Genomic DNA, 18798 nt, shown 5'->3' on the forward strand with positions numbered 1-18798 from the left:
CTTTTGTTTTTATTTCTAGAAATCCTGTGTTGGCATGAATTATTTCTGGAGTATTTCTGTAGTAAAGATGGCTCTAGGAACATCTTTTCCCCTTGCTTTTGCCCTGGGGAAAACATTTTTGGAACGTACTCTACTAATATTATACCTGTTCAGATTTGGGACCCTAGTTGTGCCATTATTTATTGCTTTTTCAGTTTTCCCATTTTGCACATGTTAATTCCTGTGGGCATTTACTTCTTCAAGTGATGAGATTTTCACTGTCCAGCAGCAAGTCACATTTACTGGAGTTATTGAACTCTGAAATAGGAAACCTGTATGTGATCCATTTTACACTCCCCAGAAGCTATTGCTTCAGTCAAGGAGAATTACAGCCCCATGACTGAGAATGTTAAAGTCGTTGTTTCACTAAAGCATCCAAAGATTTTGTTTCAGGTATTGCAACAAAATCAACATTTGTTTGTGGCCAGTGAAGCCAGTGTCCTTGGCAGTATTCTCATCCAGTTGCTTCTCATATTTCCCTTGCAAACTTTCCCATTGGTTGGGGTCTATGGAGAGATTTTAGTGGCTGGTTGGTGGAAACATTTGGGAGAACATTTGCGTATCAAAGCAGCCTAAATATTTGCAAAAATGTTTGTTTGAGAAAAAAAGAATCCACTTAGGATTAGGAAGTAACTGCTTAAACATTTTAAAAGCATTTGTGATTTCCTGAAGTATATTATTCATGAGCCAAGTCCTAACTTGAATTTCAGGGGTCATCCCAGAATCCATATCTTTAAAAAAGTATATAAGATAGTAAGTGTTTTGCTTTATGATTAAGATCTGTTCTTATTTGTGGTATAAAAATTCAAAAAAAGAACAGACACAAATATATTTAAAAATTAATTGGTTATTATTTAGTGAACCTGTAAACAAAAGATGAGAAAAGGCCTCATTAAATGATGAGATATTGAATAGCTCTGACCTGATTCCTTTCCTCTTTTTTTCCCTCCTTAAACACCATTGTATTACTATGATGTGACATTCGGTTCTGCTAGAGTTCATGAGCTTTCTTGTAAGAGTAATGATTTGAATGGAAAATCTTTCTCTCTTTTTCTTGGTAAAGAGTTGAATGTGGGCTTTTTTGTCTTCAAATTATTGAAATTTTAACTGTATTTCACTGATGGTTTAGAAACAATATATATAAAACTCAGTGCAGGCCAATTTTTCCAATTTGTTAACAATGTAGGAGTTGAGTGTCAACAATTACTGTACTTAAAAGCCCCTCGGATCAGGTGTTATTTTACCATCTGAACATTTTAATTAGTAATAAAAATGTGGATATGTATACACAGAAATAGGATCTGCAGTACACAATGGCTCAGTACACTCTAGTGGTGCTGAGGTGTGCATGGCTACATTTTACACACGTGTGTGTGCGTTTACGTGTGCATGCATGCACTCTTATGTAAGTGTAATGTATGTTGAGTAAGTGTTCATTCCTCCTAGGAAACTCAAGCATAGGATTCTAGTGACTTTTTCAAACTGGGCATTACCACAATACCCAAATCTTTGGCTACTGTTCTTGAATAAGAAGTAAAAATGTATAACATATGTACTTGCATCCTACGTGATACTTGCCTTTATCTTTTTAATGCTCACACTTCCTCATCTAGTTTATGGTATGGCATGGCAGTACAATGCTGATATTATTAGACTTCGGCTTGGCCAGATGTGGCTCCTCCATTTCATAACTGTGTGCCCTAAGTCAAGTACATTAACCTCTCTGAATCTCCTTTTCTCCTCACGTACAGATGAAAGTATTAATGGTAATAGTTATGATACCTACCTAACAGGATTATGATGATGCTTATAAAGCGTGTTTGTGAAAGCACTTGATAAAATTCAAAGAGTTATAACAATTGATTTTAACGCAAATTACCAGTTCATAACCCACATACCATTTTCATAATTCAATAAATTATCTCACATTTAAAAATAAAGCATTTGCAGATATTAGATTACATTAGATTATTAACAAATAGTAACTTTGAGACCATCCAAATATGTGTTCATAATTTCACACATGAAGGAAAATGATCCATTTTTATAAAGTATGTGGATATGCTCTTTGGAATAATGTTATTCTTAATTAAAGCAGAAGCGGGTACGTTTGAGGGAAATAGTGACCCTCTGGAGAAATGGAGAGTGAAAATAGTTTAGGGAAATGAGTCTTAGCGTCTTCTCTTTCGGAAAGATGCATACATGTTTCTCTTAATTATTATGAATTTCATGTTTGCAAACCAGTGTGAGTATTTAAACGATAATCATTGTTGTTTAGAAAAACCTACCCATTACAATTTATTTCATATTATATTAGCTCAAGAATGCATCGTGCGTCATCTCTAGGAAGTGAGGGAGTTGATAAAAATTGCTGTTAGACACCGGGCCAGATGAGTTTGGACACTTCCATAGAAACCTTTTTCACTTTCTATTGTAGGTTCACTTCTCTTCCTGAGAATTCTTCAGGAGAAATAGGAACATTTTTTTTCTTTATTGTATAATGGTATATACCATTGTATAATGATGCTATTTTTGTTCATTTCATTAATTTAATCTTTTCCAGTAATGTAGTAAATGCAGAACTTGATTATTATACTACAATTTATTATTATAGACAACCTGGTTTTAATCAGAGTGTCTTAGAAAGCTTGTAAGACTAGTTTCTGGGACATGGGATTAGCAGGAGTATGCAGCATTCCATTTTGGTGTCGTGCTTAGAGGAGCTAAATTCAATGAGATAGTCTTCCGTTAATTTATTAATTTGGTTACTGTTAAGTAAACCACAGAAGAAACAGGAACATGATGGTTATGAGCTTTTAAGATTTTTTTAGACTTGAAAATGGAAACTAGTTTCATTTAATGCTGTCTGTATCAGTTTCATTGAAATGTCCCAAACTAATGACCACTTTCATTTACATATTTTAATCTAGTGAACAGATAGGGGCTACAAATGATTGATCTTGAACATTTTTAAGTGAGGCTACAGGTCCTCTTCTTTGAAACTCCGTTTCATGAAAATGGCCATGTGTACCTTAACTATAGATTTCAGTACCCACAGTCATGAGATGACAAAGAAATTGTGGGACTTCTTTAAAAATTGTCTCCTAAGAGAGATTCAGTTAAAAACTGGGGTGGGGGTGGGGGGGACAGGATTTAAAATTTAATAAAAAATAAAGTAATTCAAAGTAAAGTCTGTAGCCAAACTCCTTAATTGTGATGCATTTGCTGAGTTCCCCTCTTCCATCGTCGGGCCTGCTCTGATGCCATATGGCCTACCATGGAACATTTAACTTGTCAGATATAATGGATTGTCCTGGAAGCAGATTTTTGCTTTGAGCACTCGGCTCCTTTCTTGCATTTCACTCTCAGCTCCAGGCTGCAGGATGAAGGATTGTGGTGGAAATGCAAAGAAGAGGCACACAGTTGATTCCCCTTAAGAGAATGACCTATATGCCACAAAATTTTACCCACGTAAAGAGGCATTATCCCCGTCACTGGCCTTAGCAGGCTGCATGTCAGAATCATTTAAGTGCGCCTGGACTTAACAGATTGTGCAAACATTTCAGAATTGAGTGCTTAGGAATAATAAAACATCGTCATTTTAACTTATGCAGAAACAGTGTAGCCACATCAGCCAAATGATAAGTATTATTTTTCGTGACCTACATGTAACCTAAACTACCTGGTTTGTAGATATTGTAAATTAAGTTCAACTTTCAAATCTAAGAATGCTTGAAAAAACAATCACCTGATGAAATTGTTACATGGCTTATTGCTTTTGTTTGGTGAGTAGAGGTGAGGTTGAAATGGTCATTCAGGTGGATGGACAAGTGGCAGTTAATTATCCTACAAGCTTTCCATTTTGAAACTGAAGTGCAAACCTTCCATTTATTGTAACTTGCTTGAAAGTAGAGACTGCACATTGTGCGGGTTATTTAATTTTTATCTGCAAATGTAAAAAATACAGTATTTGATGTTGATTTTAATTTGGTGCTTTCATGAAGTAATTCTTTTTCATTTCAATTGGTGATATTGTTTCTGAAATCGCAAGCTTGGAAAGCAGTAAGAGGAGTTTGTGACTTTTGCATTTACAGGAAAACTTCCTTAAAAAAAAAACAGTGCCCTCTCTGTACCTACATGTACGCACATAGCTGTGAGGTACTCTTCTAGTATAACCTACCGGAACCCTAAAGCAAGTATTATAACACAGAGAGTCAGAATAGGCAACTTACAAATAATCAAGTACAAACCAGTGGAAAAATAACTAACTTATGTGTCTCAATTTAACCATAAAATGGTACATGTTCGATTGCTCTAAGGTTTACAAAAATTAATTAATACATTTGTATACGACACATGTAAATAACACTGTCTGTTTGTTTGCAAAGAGCAGTTTAATATACTCACCAAAAAATGTGTGTTTGCTTAGAAATTTAATATTTGATTTACTTCTACAAATTCACGTATTATGGATAATTCTTAATAGAGATCTATAAAAACTACAGTGTCCTTGAAAACTGATATGGCCTCACTTGTATACAAAGAATTATTTCTTTTGAATGAACAGCTTTCAATGAAGCAGCAAAGAAATCTGTTAAAGTTGATATTTAACAAAAAAAAGTGTACTTATGTGTCTTTCCTACCAATCCTAAACTGAGCACATTTGTTTTATTAATGCCACAGATAGGACGATCCCGCCTCCCCCCTCCCTGCATTCAAATTTTGGTCAAGCTTATTCCTAAATGAGTGAGTGGTTCAGTGGTGCCCAGCCAGAGCAGGCTCTTGTTGGGGCATGTGCGCCCTCTGCTGGCTGCTCAGCTGGGAACCTACTGATGTGTGAGATTCTTCCTTTTACTTTTCAAGGTTGGGGTTTTGTTGTTTTTTGTTTTGTTTTGTTTTTGCACTTTTACACAACTAATCATATATTTGCAGTAATTATAAAGTTGTAGGTTAATACTTTGTTTTTATTTGGAAATAAAGGGTTTTTTTTGTTTGAGTTTTTGATGTTTTAATTTGATTTGGCTAAATAAACTTTGGATAATTTAGAGAACACTTAAAGTATATGCCACTCTTGAGTTTTTACACGGTTGATTTTATATTACTGTTAATTGTATTTTCATAGTTCTTCCTGGCCTGATTACACTTAAGAAGAATTTTTGTTTGACTAAGTTTGGAATGGACTTAAAAGGATAAATTGCTGAAATTTTGAAACATTACTTTTTGTAGGATGTGGTAGGCAATCCCTGATACAGGATTCCCTGATAGAATTGAAGTTTTCACTTGCTTTGTGAAGGAAAATGAGCTTATATTTTCATTGTATTATTTTATAAAGGCATTTTTTTGGTTTCCTTGCAGATCAAATTAAGTGGTCTTCCCTGGTAAACATTGAGAATGGTGATTGGAGTGGAACCTTTTTGGTCTTGTTTTGCCTCTTTGTGTTGTTGATAGAGTGTGAGATGTTAAAGGAGCAAATCACTGTTGGTCTTTTTATTCCCAGGTCACAGGACTAACTTAATACAAGGGCAGTCACAGAGGTAGCACCCTGGCCTCTCTGCCATCGCTTGGTTGGAGAGTATCCTTGGGTCCTGGTAGTGAAGACCCGGAATCTCTAAAAGGATTATGTCCTAAAATAGCAAGATTTTTGTTGACAAGGTTTTATCAAACTCTTTATGATAATTATGTAGAAATGATTTGTACATATCTCCAAAATGAAAGGATTTGATTGAATCATTATGGTAGTTATTATATAGAGAGGGCAGTTTAGATCTTTACAGCTTTTTTGTGCCTTATAATGCAAATTTCTCTAATTTGTAAGCAAATTTCATCAAAACTCCCAAACCAGCACCCCAAAATATGAAATGATCCAAGAACTTAGAGCTAGAGAAGGGGGAACATGTTATCTAAGTTTTCCCATCTTGTCGATTTTAGGTACCAGTTACTTAAACAAAATTTTTGGATAAATTATGTAAGTATCTGTTTTTATTTATTTTGATTTATTTAATAGCTACAGACAGCATTCTAACAAATAACAAGTTCCCACGAAATCTGTGAGAATGGCATCTTGTGTAGACTCTCAAACACAGGTCTTTCCTATTGCCGCCTGTTCCCGAGATGAGATTGTGTTAGGTGATCTTCACTGCTTCTCAATATTCCCATTCTACCCCTTACTGATGAACACTATTGGGCTTACTCCTCCTTTCAGCCATCTAAACTCTTACCTCTTGAGAATAATGTCCATCACTGACTCTCCAGCAGCCAGCAGCCAGCAAATATTTATTTCCGAATCTCATGTTTTTTGGACCTTGTTCCTACCTATCAGATGATCATTTTTACGAGGCTCAGAAGTGAACATTGCTGTCTGTAAATAACGACTCCACACAATGTATTTTATTTTCTTCCATATTTTTGATAGAATGAGGTCACTATTCTGACTACTCCCCTTCTCCTTTCTCCTCCTTCGAGCATCCTTTCCTCTGCCTCTCCTTTTCCTTTCTGTGCCCCTTGCCCCCTCTCCCCCCGCCTTGTGTCTTGATTTAGTCATGCTCATTAATTCAGTAATTAGGAGGTTTTTCTCAAATATCCAGTGTGGAACTCAGAGGCTCTTGTAATTTTATCTGTGAACTATCACCTTCTTTGAACAGTATGACTCAGAGGTTTGGTCCTGTTTGCCTCTGAGTTTGGTATCCGCAGGTCTATTCTTCCTGCTGCTCTGTGGATGCCCTGAAATGTGTTCTGAATTCTGGGCTATTTCCCCTTAACTTCTCAGTGGTGTATGTGGTGTATGTTCAGGGATTATTAGACCAATAGTAACTCAGTTCTAGGGCTAGAGGAATGCTCATCTATATTACAGATACATATGTAAGTGACACTTGCATTATCTTCCGTCTGGTGTTAAAAATGTTATTTACATATGTGCGCATATATGTAAGTATAATACTTTTATATATATATATATATATATATATATAAACTGTATTTAAAATCTTCATGAAACTCCCAACCCCTTTATTTTTGTGCAGTCTTGAGTAGCATATCAAATGCGTGTGGTTTCTTTAAGAGGTGATAATTGTTATATTCTTGTTAGCTGTAAGCTCAGCTTGAAAACTGAGGCCATCGCCTACATGCCAGGTGCTAAAATATGTAATTTTCCTATATAAACACGCTATAGCAAATGTAATACTAAACCTTTTATTTTCTGTTCCACTGTGCCCAATTCAAAGTTCGGTCGTTATTTTATTTATTTTCATTTCATATTGGAAACACTCTGTTAGGATATCATGTTTAATGGGCAGCAAATAATTTATTGCTAAAAGTGATTTGCATGCTGAAATGTAGCTACTGATTTTCTTAAAATTTGCTGATAAATTCCAAATAATGGAGCCCGGCAACCAAGTCTTACTCATACGATACTGTTCTTGTTATTGCACCTGGCTAGAAATGTCAGAGTCCTCCTCCTGAGGGATCAAAGAACCAGACTCCCTCCCTGGATATGGGCGTGTAATGCCTCAGTAGAGCATGGACAAGGAGAAACGGGTGGGAGGGCCCGTTAAGTTAAGCCAAGTCCTGTTCACTAGAGATTGATCCTGGAGGCTAACGATGACTTTGGTTTGGGGACAGAATGGGGGAAAGATGCTTTCAGAGCAGCGGCCGGTGGGGCTGATAGGCACGGAGCCGCTTCTCTCCAGGAGTCTCATGCCTGTTGGTGATTAGGGGACTCTACCTGGTAATATGAGATTACATTCTTTAAAACAACCAGACTTCATGAGTGGAGCTGGACAGATTTAAAGGCTACCTGGAAAAAGGTTTCTCTAACCCATGAAATGGTTACATGGTAACTGTCTGAAAGGGCGTCGGAGATAACAATTATTTATCTTTTTAAACGTCCAGTTAAAGAGGTTGGATCAGGTAGTAACTGTATTTTCGTTATCCACCTGGTTACCAGGTGTATTGGAGTTTCATTTAATGTAACCTTTAAGATTGTGCCTGTCACTTAACTTTGTCACTCTTATCGCTGGCTAGTTAGACTAATGAGTGGAATGCCAGATCCCACTCGGCTGAATGCAAGTTCTCTGGGATAGAGAACCCAGGAATCTGTTTTAAGAAAAGCCTTACCAATGATTCTCATGATCCACAAGGTTTCTTAGCCTTAAAATTGAATTGAGGGGGGTTACTTTTCCCCAAGTCCATCCTATATCTTCCTTTGTGCCTAAGAATACAATGAAAATATTTTATTTCTGCTTGCTTTTGATATATTTAGTATATATTGTAAGAATCACTTTTTTCATTTTTATTTGAAAAATTATTGTATCTTTGAATAAAAAATACGATTTCAAGTGCATGTGTTGTTTCTTCTGAGACCACACAAGTCTGTAATTGCCTTGGTTCTATCCGATCATCCCAGACGCAGACTGCAATAGAAATATAAAACAGGGCAGACAGAACTATTAAGATCTTATTCACGTGAAGCCAGTGGTAAGTTACTCATTAGAAGTAAGTTGAGTGATTTCGAGGTTGCCCTTAGTCCTTCAGGTCTCTAGGGGACCCTTGTACAAATTGCTGATTCAGAAAATCATTACTCTGGTGGCTCAAGTGGCACTTTAGTGGCCTTAAAGAGTTATTTGACACACATCCCCAAACAGCTATGTTATCCCCATGATTATGTTGATTAATTGCACACTCTGTGGAATTAGTGTTATTTTCAATGAAAGATTTCCCTGCATTTGGAAAATAAAGCATAAAACTCACGTGCTTTAATTTGATAATGTTTGCATATTTCCTAAGCATGACACCGAGTGGGGGGATTATTTTGGCAGTTGTTGTATAGGGCATGTAAAATAATGTAATGCAGTTCTTTTTATTCTGCATTGGGAAGGTAGCTTTTGATCTACCAGAGGATAGTCACTCAAAATGTTTATTATTTCTAACATTTTCACCCATCAAAGGCCTTGGGTCCCCCTCTTGGACTTACTACAAATTGAGTTAAATAAAATTATTTGAGGGGAGGGTTGTGGTCACAAGGAGAAGAAAGAAGACAGGTGAAATAGTCTCTGTTACCGCAATGCTGATATGTCAAGAACACTCCAAAAAGAGGTGGCATACTTTAAAAATGGGCTTTGGTGCTAGAATTGGAAGTTTATGTTCTAGCTTCGTCTCTTAATGTCTGCATAACCTCTATGATTCGTTTAGCAGGTTTCTCTTTCTTAATTTTAGGGACCTCTCATAAAAATAGATTCAAAGGCCCATCTAGGAGTTCTTAGGGTGTGCTGTCTTAAGTAATGCAAGTTAAATTACTTTGCATACTATGGAGTGATTACAAATGGAAGAGCTTTAAGGAGAATTGAATATCAATTCTGAACCATGGGCAGTCTCCCAAAATGATGAGTTTTGATGATGCCTCAAGATAATCAGCATATCTGGAATTTTAGTACAACCACTGTTTTGAAGGCAGCGCAGTCTAGACGAGATGAGGTGCATCAATGATGAAATGCAGCCAAAACTCATGATTTTCCAGGATCAGAGCTATAGATCATTACTGAATATTCCATCTTAATAACTTGAGAACATCAGTGAGAAAGAGGACTAATGCTAGGCTTTTCTGGGAAAGTGGCTAACTCCCTATTTCCCTTTATTCTTTGCTACAAACTATGTGCCTAATCACCTTTTTCCCCACTTTGTTTTTCTGTTCTCAATTTAGAAAGGGGGGGAGGAAGAGAATTTTCTATGGTGTGGAATGGCTCATTTATCTGCTAGAATTGAGTTGTAATTCTTTCGCATTTAGAAATTTACATATTTGGATTTTGTCATGCCTGTGGATAAACACATAGTTGTCCTGGTATAGTAAGATTCTGCAGAAGAGAACCAATGTTCTTCTCTGAATTTTAGAACTCAAAAGAATAACATCAATTTCTGATTTTTTTGCAAACCCAGACGCTTACCTCCAAACTAGGATCAGGGATAATTAAGGTTGACCAGCTAGTTAGCATAGCAAAGGTGTATCTGCGTAGAAACGAGGAAAAGTTTTAAAAAAAAATTTAGATCAATTAAAATAAAATTCAGTTTACATTATTTATTTGATGGAAAATTACAAACATATTAACCCAGTACATCCATAGTGTTAAGTTTTTTTATACTAGTACTTCCTAAAGTTCTTCAGGACTTGTATTAATAGACAAAAAGATGGGGGCAGGCATATGTATTCCAACAAGTAGGAAAGATTGTATTAAATTAAATGTCTTGACTACAGGACTTTTCAGAGGTTGTAACATTCTAAGATACAATGTAAATTTCTGGGGCTGGAGGGAGAAGAGTGATATAGATAGCGTGTAACATTTTCTAGGCCCTTTTAAGTAGTTACGCTTTTATTTTCTGGAGCCTGTGTGGGGTTACTGTTCCACAAAAAGCACATGTGAGCAATGCTGTGTTGTCCTGTATTATAATTACATTTTTACTTCTATTCTTTTCTGTGCGTTTTGAACAGAGTCATATTCTTCACATAGGGAATGTGTAGAGATGCAGTTTGCTGCCATGTTTTGTTGATGACTCGCTTCGAGTACATTTGGAGATGGTTGTAGTTTATTGTACAATGTCTCAGGTTCTGGCCTACATCATTTGCACTGCTATAAAGTACCTAGAGATCTTTCAGGAGTAAAACACCATGTACGCGTAAATTATCACCATCTATCTATAAGACACTTTTATTAATTTCATGTTAAATTCATTGAGTGTTTTGAGCTCTGGGATTTGAGGCTTCAGTATTGAGCTTCTTGCTTATTTATAGTTGTTTTTTTGTTTTGTTTTTTCAGAGTTCGAATACTAGCCACACAGAATAGTGCAAAGAGCATAGCCTTTAGAATCAATTGGCAGGGTTTGAATCCTTGCTCTTTCACTTACTTCTTGTGTGATCTTGGGTAATTTTTATATCTCAGTTTCCTCATCTGTGAAATGCTTTTTATACACTTGACTCACAGGGTTGTTGTGCAGATTGAATAAATCAGTCTACATAAGCCCTTTGCATTGTGGGTAACACCTGACAGGGACTCAGCTCTTCTTATTTGAGCACAAGGAGGAAAAGGCAGGCATAGAAAAGATGAATGAAATGTAAATAACCTCATGTATAGTTTCAGAACCTCTAAGAATCTCAGTCATTGTTTAATGCGATAGTCTTTTCAATGTGAAAAAAAAAAAGCTTAATAGAAATAGGTTGGGGTTCAAGACAGAGATTTATTCTGACTTGATTGTGGTTATGATGAGTTAGTTCCCTAGTCTGATTGCTAGGAACAAAAGGATTATTCTTCAGTTCCCAGAATGAGAGTTAACAGCAAAATTGTCCTGCAGCGTCAGATGATTTTCTAGCATCGCTTTTCAAGGAGTATGTTTCCCTCTCTAGGTGCATCTTTTTCAGTGGTAAAGTGGCTTTTTAAGAACGAAAGGCTAGAAACTCAACACACGACCATGTTCTTATCCTACTGGTCAAACACCAGTGGGATCTTCTGTGTCACACAGCTTATCTCCAGAAATCATATTATCATTAAGTTGTTCTTATTGTCTCTTGTTCTTTTCATGTAGAACTGTCCAGGTGTAGGAATCTACCAATGGTGATGATACTTCTTAGATGTATGCTTGTGAATGAATAGACATATGAGACCATGTTTTCCTTCATGTAACATTTAATTCTCATGCCATTCTCTTGGCATTCCCTTACAATAGGATACTGTGGAAATATTGGAAGAAAGAAGTCAAATGGAGAATTATATAAGACTCTAAAAGTATTAAATTTGGAATTATATAGGCATTTGTTAACCATACTGCCCCCAAATTAAAAAAAAAAAAACACAAAAAACACACGTTTTTTTTTTTTTTCCCCTTATCTTTCTTGGGGGAGCAAGATAAAAGGATCACTGAATAGATCAGTAAAAATATTAGTCTTTAAAAAAACTGGAAGTAGCTTTTGCTGGATTTTCTGCTTAGGTTAGTTTCTCAAGGGCAACAGAAGAAGCAAGTGCATCCTTTATTGATTGTCAATTGGTGCCATTTTTAATAATCAAATTTAAATATAGGTTTTAGCAGCTGGTGGGTTCAATTTGGACAAAACACGTGTTGACTTTCTAGGTTGTTTGCTCACTGTCGATGCCAACTTGTTCTAGAGAAGGGGCTGCGTGTTGATCTCCTTTGTCTGTTGAAGGATGATTGACGGATGTTGTGTCTGCTCATTTACAGCGTTTTTTTTGTTTAATTTTAAAAATTGTGACATAGTATTACATGTTCTGTGTATACATCGTTTTTGCAGAAGGAAGTTGTTTAGCCAATATGTCGCCTTAGTTCATGAATTCCTCTTTATAGCTTTCATTCAGCCTTCAGTATACTACTTCATTAGGTCATACCATTCGTGTTTCATGCACTGCAAACCGTCACCAGCAGCAGAATTTAACATTTGGTCCTTTTAGGTATAAACATGAATCAAATGCCTGACAAGATTTGTTTCTGGTATATATTTCAGCATAGCCCCCACACCCCCTTTTCTGGGCATACAACAAATGTTACTAACGGGTACTTTTAGTTTTTAAAATATGGACAACAGTACTCCATGCAGTAAAAGACTTGAGCGATTAATGCTACCCTTATGCCTCTTTTGAGTAGTTTTAGCCATGGGGCTTGGCACTGCCACCATTGTCTTCGTGCCAAAAAAATATCCGCAGCGGCTGTCGCATTCTAGTACTGGAGGGTTGTCTTGAAAATTCTGCAGTGAATGCGCCGCGTTTGTTCATCACTGCTATCTCTTTTAAATATTGGAAAAATAGAATCTCTCTTTCAAAGCTCCGTTGTGGTTGTGGGGATCGGGGGAAGTGGATGGCGAAGAATGGAGAACAGAGGAAAGAAGCTGTCTGCGCCAGCCAGTTGGTATAAGTGACAAAAATCCGTGCCTGACATAGAGTAAATGCAGATATTTAGGAGCTTTTGTGTTCCCGAGCACACATAGTTACTTAAGAATCCTGCTCAAACATGTTATCAGTACTCTTGAAAATTTTATTATCTGAAACAAATGTTCCAGTGAATTTTAAGCAGAAAATCAACATCAAGCCATAGCTAATTTTTAAGGGACAATTTACACAAAAGATATATTTATTTTCCTAGAAACTGAGGTGTCATTGTAAAATGGCTGCCTTTTGTCATTGGGAAATGATAGGAAGAGATATAATAATACATTTGAGAAGGTGCTCGGGTTTATCCACAATCCCTGATTGTTTTGCTCCCAAACAGGGGTTTGGGCTCTAAGGGCAGATTTATAGTTGAATTTGGGAACAAAAAGATGTAATAAAGTTAAAGGCTTACACTATCAGAATGAAATGTGTTCGCTTGTGATCTCTGGAGCGATCTACTTGATGGTAAAAGTGGATACTACAGATGAAATCTTTACAAGGAGCATAATCCTAAAAAAAAAAAAAAAAGGAAAGAAAAAAAAGAAAAAAGCGCACCTCCTGGCCTCCTGCTGGCTGCACTGCCTCTTTGGTACCTCGCAGACTTCGACAGAGTCCTGGACGGGTGCCCATTGATGTCATGGAAACACTCAAATTACTGAGAATGATTCATGTCTATGCTGGGCTCTTATCCTCCCCCACACAAACAGGAGTAGATTTTTAACCCTGACAACTTGTAATTTGCAGTGGGTTTATTTTTGTATCTGGATAAATATTTTTTAACAAGCAAAATTAAGATTAAGCAGTCTGTATCTGATATGATAGTAAAGAATGCTGGGCCCATGTAGCCAAGAGTGCTTTGGGGGGCTCTGTGCAGCATGAATTCATATTCTTCTCATCTCTCCCTCCTCCTTCCCTCCCTTCCTACCCACTTGCTCTTTCCATTCTGCTCTCCCTTTATTTCTCTCCTTTCCTTTCACCTCTATCTCCTCTCTCTCTCTCTCTCTCTCTCTCTCTCTCTCTCTCTCTCTCTCTCTCTCTCTCTCTCTCTCTCTCTCTCTCATCCTTACTATTTGCACTGACATTCTGGCTTTAAAATAATGGAAGGAATAGCTGCTCTAACTTATATGACTTGAGACAAATCCTGGTAGAAAATTTTATCTCGCTGAGGTCTGTGTGCTGGACTTGACTTGGGAAATAATGCCAGGTGGTGAAATTCTATAGAGGACAGTTGAGAGAGAGAGAGAGAGAGAGAGAGAGAGAGAGAGAGAGAGAGAGAGAGAGAGCCTTTCTTCCTTCAAACTATATTTAACAATCCAATTTTTAGAAATTACCAAAGCAAGACACTAGATGTTCAATTTCCTAGGAAGTCAGAGCAAATTCTTCTGTTTCTTTCTGTCGGCCTGTTTGCCTGCCTACCTACCTGCCTCTCTACCTGGCTTTCTAGTTATTAAACAAGTGAATATTATCTCAGAGTGAAGTATCGTGTGATTGTACTGAAGATTTGTAGATGAAGGAGCTTAAGGAAGGACATACGTCATTTGATAGCTCGAAAAGGTCAGGTCTTTTCTGTTAGTAATATTTGTAAAGAGAAGTCAAAGGGTATCTATAGGTTGTAGTTGACTTATCCAGAAGAGTAAATATGTCTGTATGACCATTTGCACTGCTGAACAGGTAAATGAATCTTTTTTTCAATGTAAAATCCTCATACAATTTGAGTTATTCTGTTAGATCTCCCAAAACTGACATTCTGTGAGGTGATATCCTGTTTCATTAGAATTGAAACTGATATGGGCATTGATTTTCTACTTTGTACTGAACACTGTACCTGAAATGGGGTGGTGGGGTGTTTTCCCAAGTTTGAGATTTCTTGAAATCAGTAGAAAAGTTAATACTGGGGGAGAGAGGGTTAATTTTAAGACTCAGGTTTAGCTTACTTTGAAAATCATCTTCCATTTTTTATATATAGTGACTTAGATACAAGGCACACTTTTGATCAGATATAAAATTTATTAAAATACGTTCTTTGTGTGGTGCAGAAAGACATACGCTAATAACATTGCCATTGAACTAAAAGATAAAAAAATGACTGCTGTTACTTTTAGCATTTGTGTTAATTTGGCTCAGTAGAGAGGGGAAAATTTGGGGGTTATATACTTTAGACAGATATGCAATCAGCCCCTCAAAATACTAGTTTTGAATTTTCCCATTGAGAAAAGAATACTATAGCCCTAGGTGTAAAGTACAATGTTCCTTAAAACTCTAGTCTCAAAGAAAGAAGTAAGTATCCTTCAGTCTCAGGCGAGGTGGGGTTTGTGTTCTTGGGTTCGTGGCCATGTCACTGGCCCCTTTTAATGCCACGGGATGGACCGATTTTCTATGATGACTTTCTATGTCACTAACTAAACTACTGCTTCGATCTTTTATAATGTGGTTTCATTGTCTTCTTGCTGATTGTTAAGGGTAAACTTACTGTTAAAAAAACAAATGATCAGCCTTAGTTTGATCCTTAGATGTGGCCAAATAGCACTGAGGCTGTGTGCATCTCTGTAACGCTGTCTATAGATAAAAATCGGATTGTTAGAATTGGAACAAGATCTTCATGTTCCATCATCCCATGTCCCGCTGGTCTACTGGTAGAATATGAACTTGGGTTCAGAGTGGGCAATTTTTCAGAAGTCGTCTTTCCCAAAAGTAAACTCCATCATCATCTTGATCATGATGCGATTTACTCCTGGGAAAGGGAGTTTAAAAACAGAAAGAGAGAGAGAAGAGAGAGCGAGAGAGAGCGAGAGAGAGCGAGAGAGAGCGAGAGAGAGCGAGAGAGAGAGAGAGAGAGAGAGAGAGAGAGGGTCTCAGAATTTTGAATAGTTTCTTTGCTATATTCACCATCTGGAAAGCCTTGATTGATTAGCTTTGGCCTCACCATTAAGTGTCAATATAATCAATGGGAATTACTAGACTAGGGTCATTACATAGATAATTTGCCTGCTGTGTAAATAAAAAGGAAGTTGTTTAAATTTTGTGAGAGAGAAAGAAAGTGAAAATAAGGAATGACAATTTGTTTGTTAGAGAGAGTGGAGGCCATTGGAATGACAGTTTTTGGAAGTGTGGAGCAGTTTGGCTAAGAATAGGAATGAAGGATATTTTTTTCCAGTTTATCATAGCCAGAGTGAGGAAGTGTTATTCCCTCTCTTGCTTGCATACATTGCAGTAGTGCCTACTTTACGTATGTAAACATCGGGGAAGAGAAGTAGATGTCTATTACCTGGAGGAGATTTCTTTTAAAGGAAAAGACACAATTTACACTTTCTGTTGTTGTTTCTCTTGGCAGGTAAAACAGAAAGGGGCTCATACTCATCTTATGGGAGAGAATCAAACTTACAGGGTTGCCACCAGGTAAGTGAGAATCTCGCATGGGGAAAGATTGAGAGAATTAACTTGGTAAATCAGTTTGTTTTGTAAATTACATTATGCATTTTAGACTGTGACACTCAGATGCACTAAAAGTCTGCCGATGCCTTTCTTTTTAAAAAGTAATGAAATAACACAGAGCTTGCAAGTAATAAACACCCCATCTTTAGATCTCTGGCGTATCAGAACTACATTCACTGGCTTCTTTTTATTTCTTAATCCATCAGCCGGTAGAAGGGGCACTGTTTGCAAACCAGCGATGTCTGTTAAAGTGGTTCTATCAAAAGAGTTTATTTGCAGTTAGGAACCTAAGAATTTCTTACACTGGAAATACTTTGTGCAGTCATGTGTCAGACCCTGGGTTCGGGTGGCTAGTGCCCTAAATTATAGTTTTCATAGGGACTGTATGATGTTGTGTGAAAACAGGGTTGTATTGAGGGATAAAAATGTCTGTGAAAATATGATTTGTTGTCCCTTTTTGTTTCTGAATTGTTTTTGGCTGGAAGTCAAGGCCAGCAGGCTAACAGCAAAGCCGTCTCAAGGGAAGCATGCGTGAGCTTGAAAAATAAGAGTACTTTAATTAAATAATAAAATGCCAGTGTAATACAAAGGTATAGCATGTGTGCGTTTGTGTCTCTGTGCGCTCTCCATTTGCATACTTTTAACTCTCCAGAGAAAGCCCAGTTCTAAAAATACTATCACTAGCCAAAAGTGTAAGCTTTGTTTCTAGACAATTGAGATTTTATAGATGATTTCTTTTTAATTTTAGTATCGGTATTAATCATATGTTTAAAATCTTGTTTTTTTAAGACAGGTTTTCTTTTTGTAAGTGCATTGATTTCTTACTTTGTAAACTCTTGATAGAATTTAATGCTCCTTTTTAATAGTCAGAGCTTTCTGCTGTTTCATTATTCACCCAAACAGAACGTGTGTTCTTTTTGTGTTGGAAAGGGAATGCTTGTTCTCTTGAACCCTCTCACCCTCCCATTTTATTTAATGATATATATATAAAAAAATCCATCTAAAATTTTTAAAACAACTGGTTAATATATCCTGAAAAATGTAAGCAGCTTTAGTAATTAAATAGAACCCGTGAAGGAGGTTTCCTTTTCTTATCAGTCATCTACCACTAAAGGTGGAATTCTGGTGGAGTCTTTTTTTTTCTTTTTTCCTGGATATATTTGCGTTTTTCAAGTTTACTCCTTTGGCCCAGCCACCAGTGCAGTCATATTCAGCATCTAAAAGATTTGTTGCGATGAGGTGAATGTGCCTGGTTAAGAACTCCTGCTACACAAGCTGCAGAGTACAGTTCATGGCAGTTTGTTTGGAAAGAATTCTGCAGGAAAGAAATTTACAGCCATTCCAGCGCAACGGAAACATCTTTGGAATGTGAGTGCAAATGTTCGGGGTAGATAGCCTGGGCGACAAGCCTCTCAGTGCTGAGTCTCTGGTGTAAAGCTCTCAATTCCTGCAGAAGAGCCTGTTCCTGTGTATCTGGTTTCTGAGGGTCAAGGCAGAGGTCGTTAGAGTTTTGGGGAGAAGAAAGTTGACAACATCCTTCCTTTTTGCAGATGGTCATGGCAGAGGTCTCTGTTTTGCTGGGCCTCTTTTTCTGGTCAATGAGAGAATAGGCTTCCTCGCCCCTGTATCCTTTCTTACTAATAGGAATTGGCGTGATTCCTCACAGACACAAAGATTTCCTCTGCTGAGTAAGCGCGAGGCCCCTTAACTTGTGAAAGCATCATCCAGACCGCGTGAGTCTGTCTGTGTATGTGCAAGGACACAGACCCTCCCTCGGTTTGTGGGAAATACTTCCCTCGGGTGAAACTGAAGTTAATTTTTTTGGCAAACACAAGGTGAGAAGTGGAAGGGGGCAGAGGGTGGAGTGTAGAGGTGGATGGACTGGCGTGTGAGGGCTGAATTTCTGGGCCTTGGGAGGTTCATTTTGAGACATTCATGGCCAGGAAAATTCTGTTATATAGAAGAGTGTGATTGCATACGCTTTTCTTAACAAGTCTTCATAATACAGATGTGGAGTGTGGATCCTTTTATTATTTCTGCTTCATGGTTCTGAGCCTTGCAAGAACTGACTATCTCTGTGCTTAGCAAGGTCTCAGCAGTATCCATAAACAGTGTGATCACTTATGGATTCATAAAAGAGAGAAATTTTGGAAATTCCCCGATCGGGGAAATAGGGGTTGGAGAGGAAAAGTGTATATATTATGAATTTCTGCTTTCTGTGAAATTTGAGAATACAACAGACCATACAGCAGTGTGTCTTCCAGTGAATGAGTTTCTGTGGTGGCGAATTGTTTTTGTTTTTGTTTTTTTTTTTTGAATCTCTGTCTCTAATACCAGCTATGCAAACCAAAAAGAAAGGCAGATTCTCGGTATCTTGGGCTTCAAGTCTAAATAGCAGATCACAGCTGAA

General features: G+C 37.2%; 1 protein-coding gene across 35 annotated transcripts in view; it reads left to right on the forward strand.

Annotated features, from left to right (window-relative positions):
• TCF4 (transcription factor 4) overlaps positions 1-18798 on the forward strand; it is a 341674-nt gene that overhangs the window by 152742 nt on the left and 170134 nt on the right. For 29 of the 35 annotated variants that reach the window (XM_081078012.1, XM_081078029.1, XM_081077992.1 and 26 more), the window contains one exon: positions 16288-16352. In XM_081078012.1, coding sequence (XP_080934138.1) covers positions 16288-16352 — 65 coding nt within the window. Of the gene's footprint in view, positions 1-14578; positions 14628-15733; positions 16183-16287; positions 16353-17805; positions 18224-18798 lie in introns of those variants that run through there. The other 6 variants (XM_081078008.1, XM_081078016.1, XM_081078010.1 and 3 more) reach the window with 5 other exon arrangements.

The sequence above is a fragment of the Rhinolophus hipposideros genome (genome assembly GCF_964194185.1).
Source record: "Rhinolophus hipposideros genome assembly, chromosome: 17".
Taxonomy (NCBI): Eukaryota; Metazoa; Chordata; class Mammalia; order Chiroptera; family Rhinolophidae; genus Rhinolophus; species Rhinolophus hipposideros.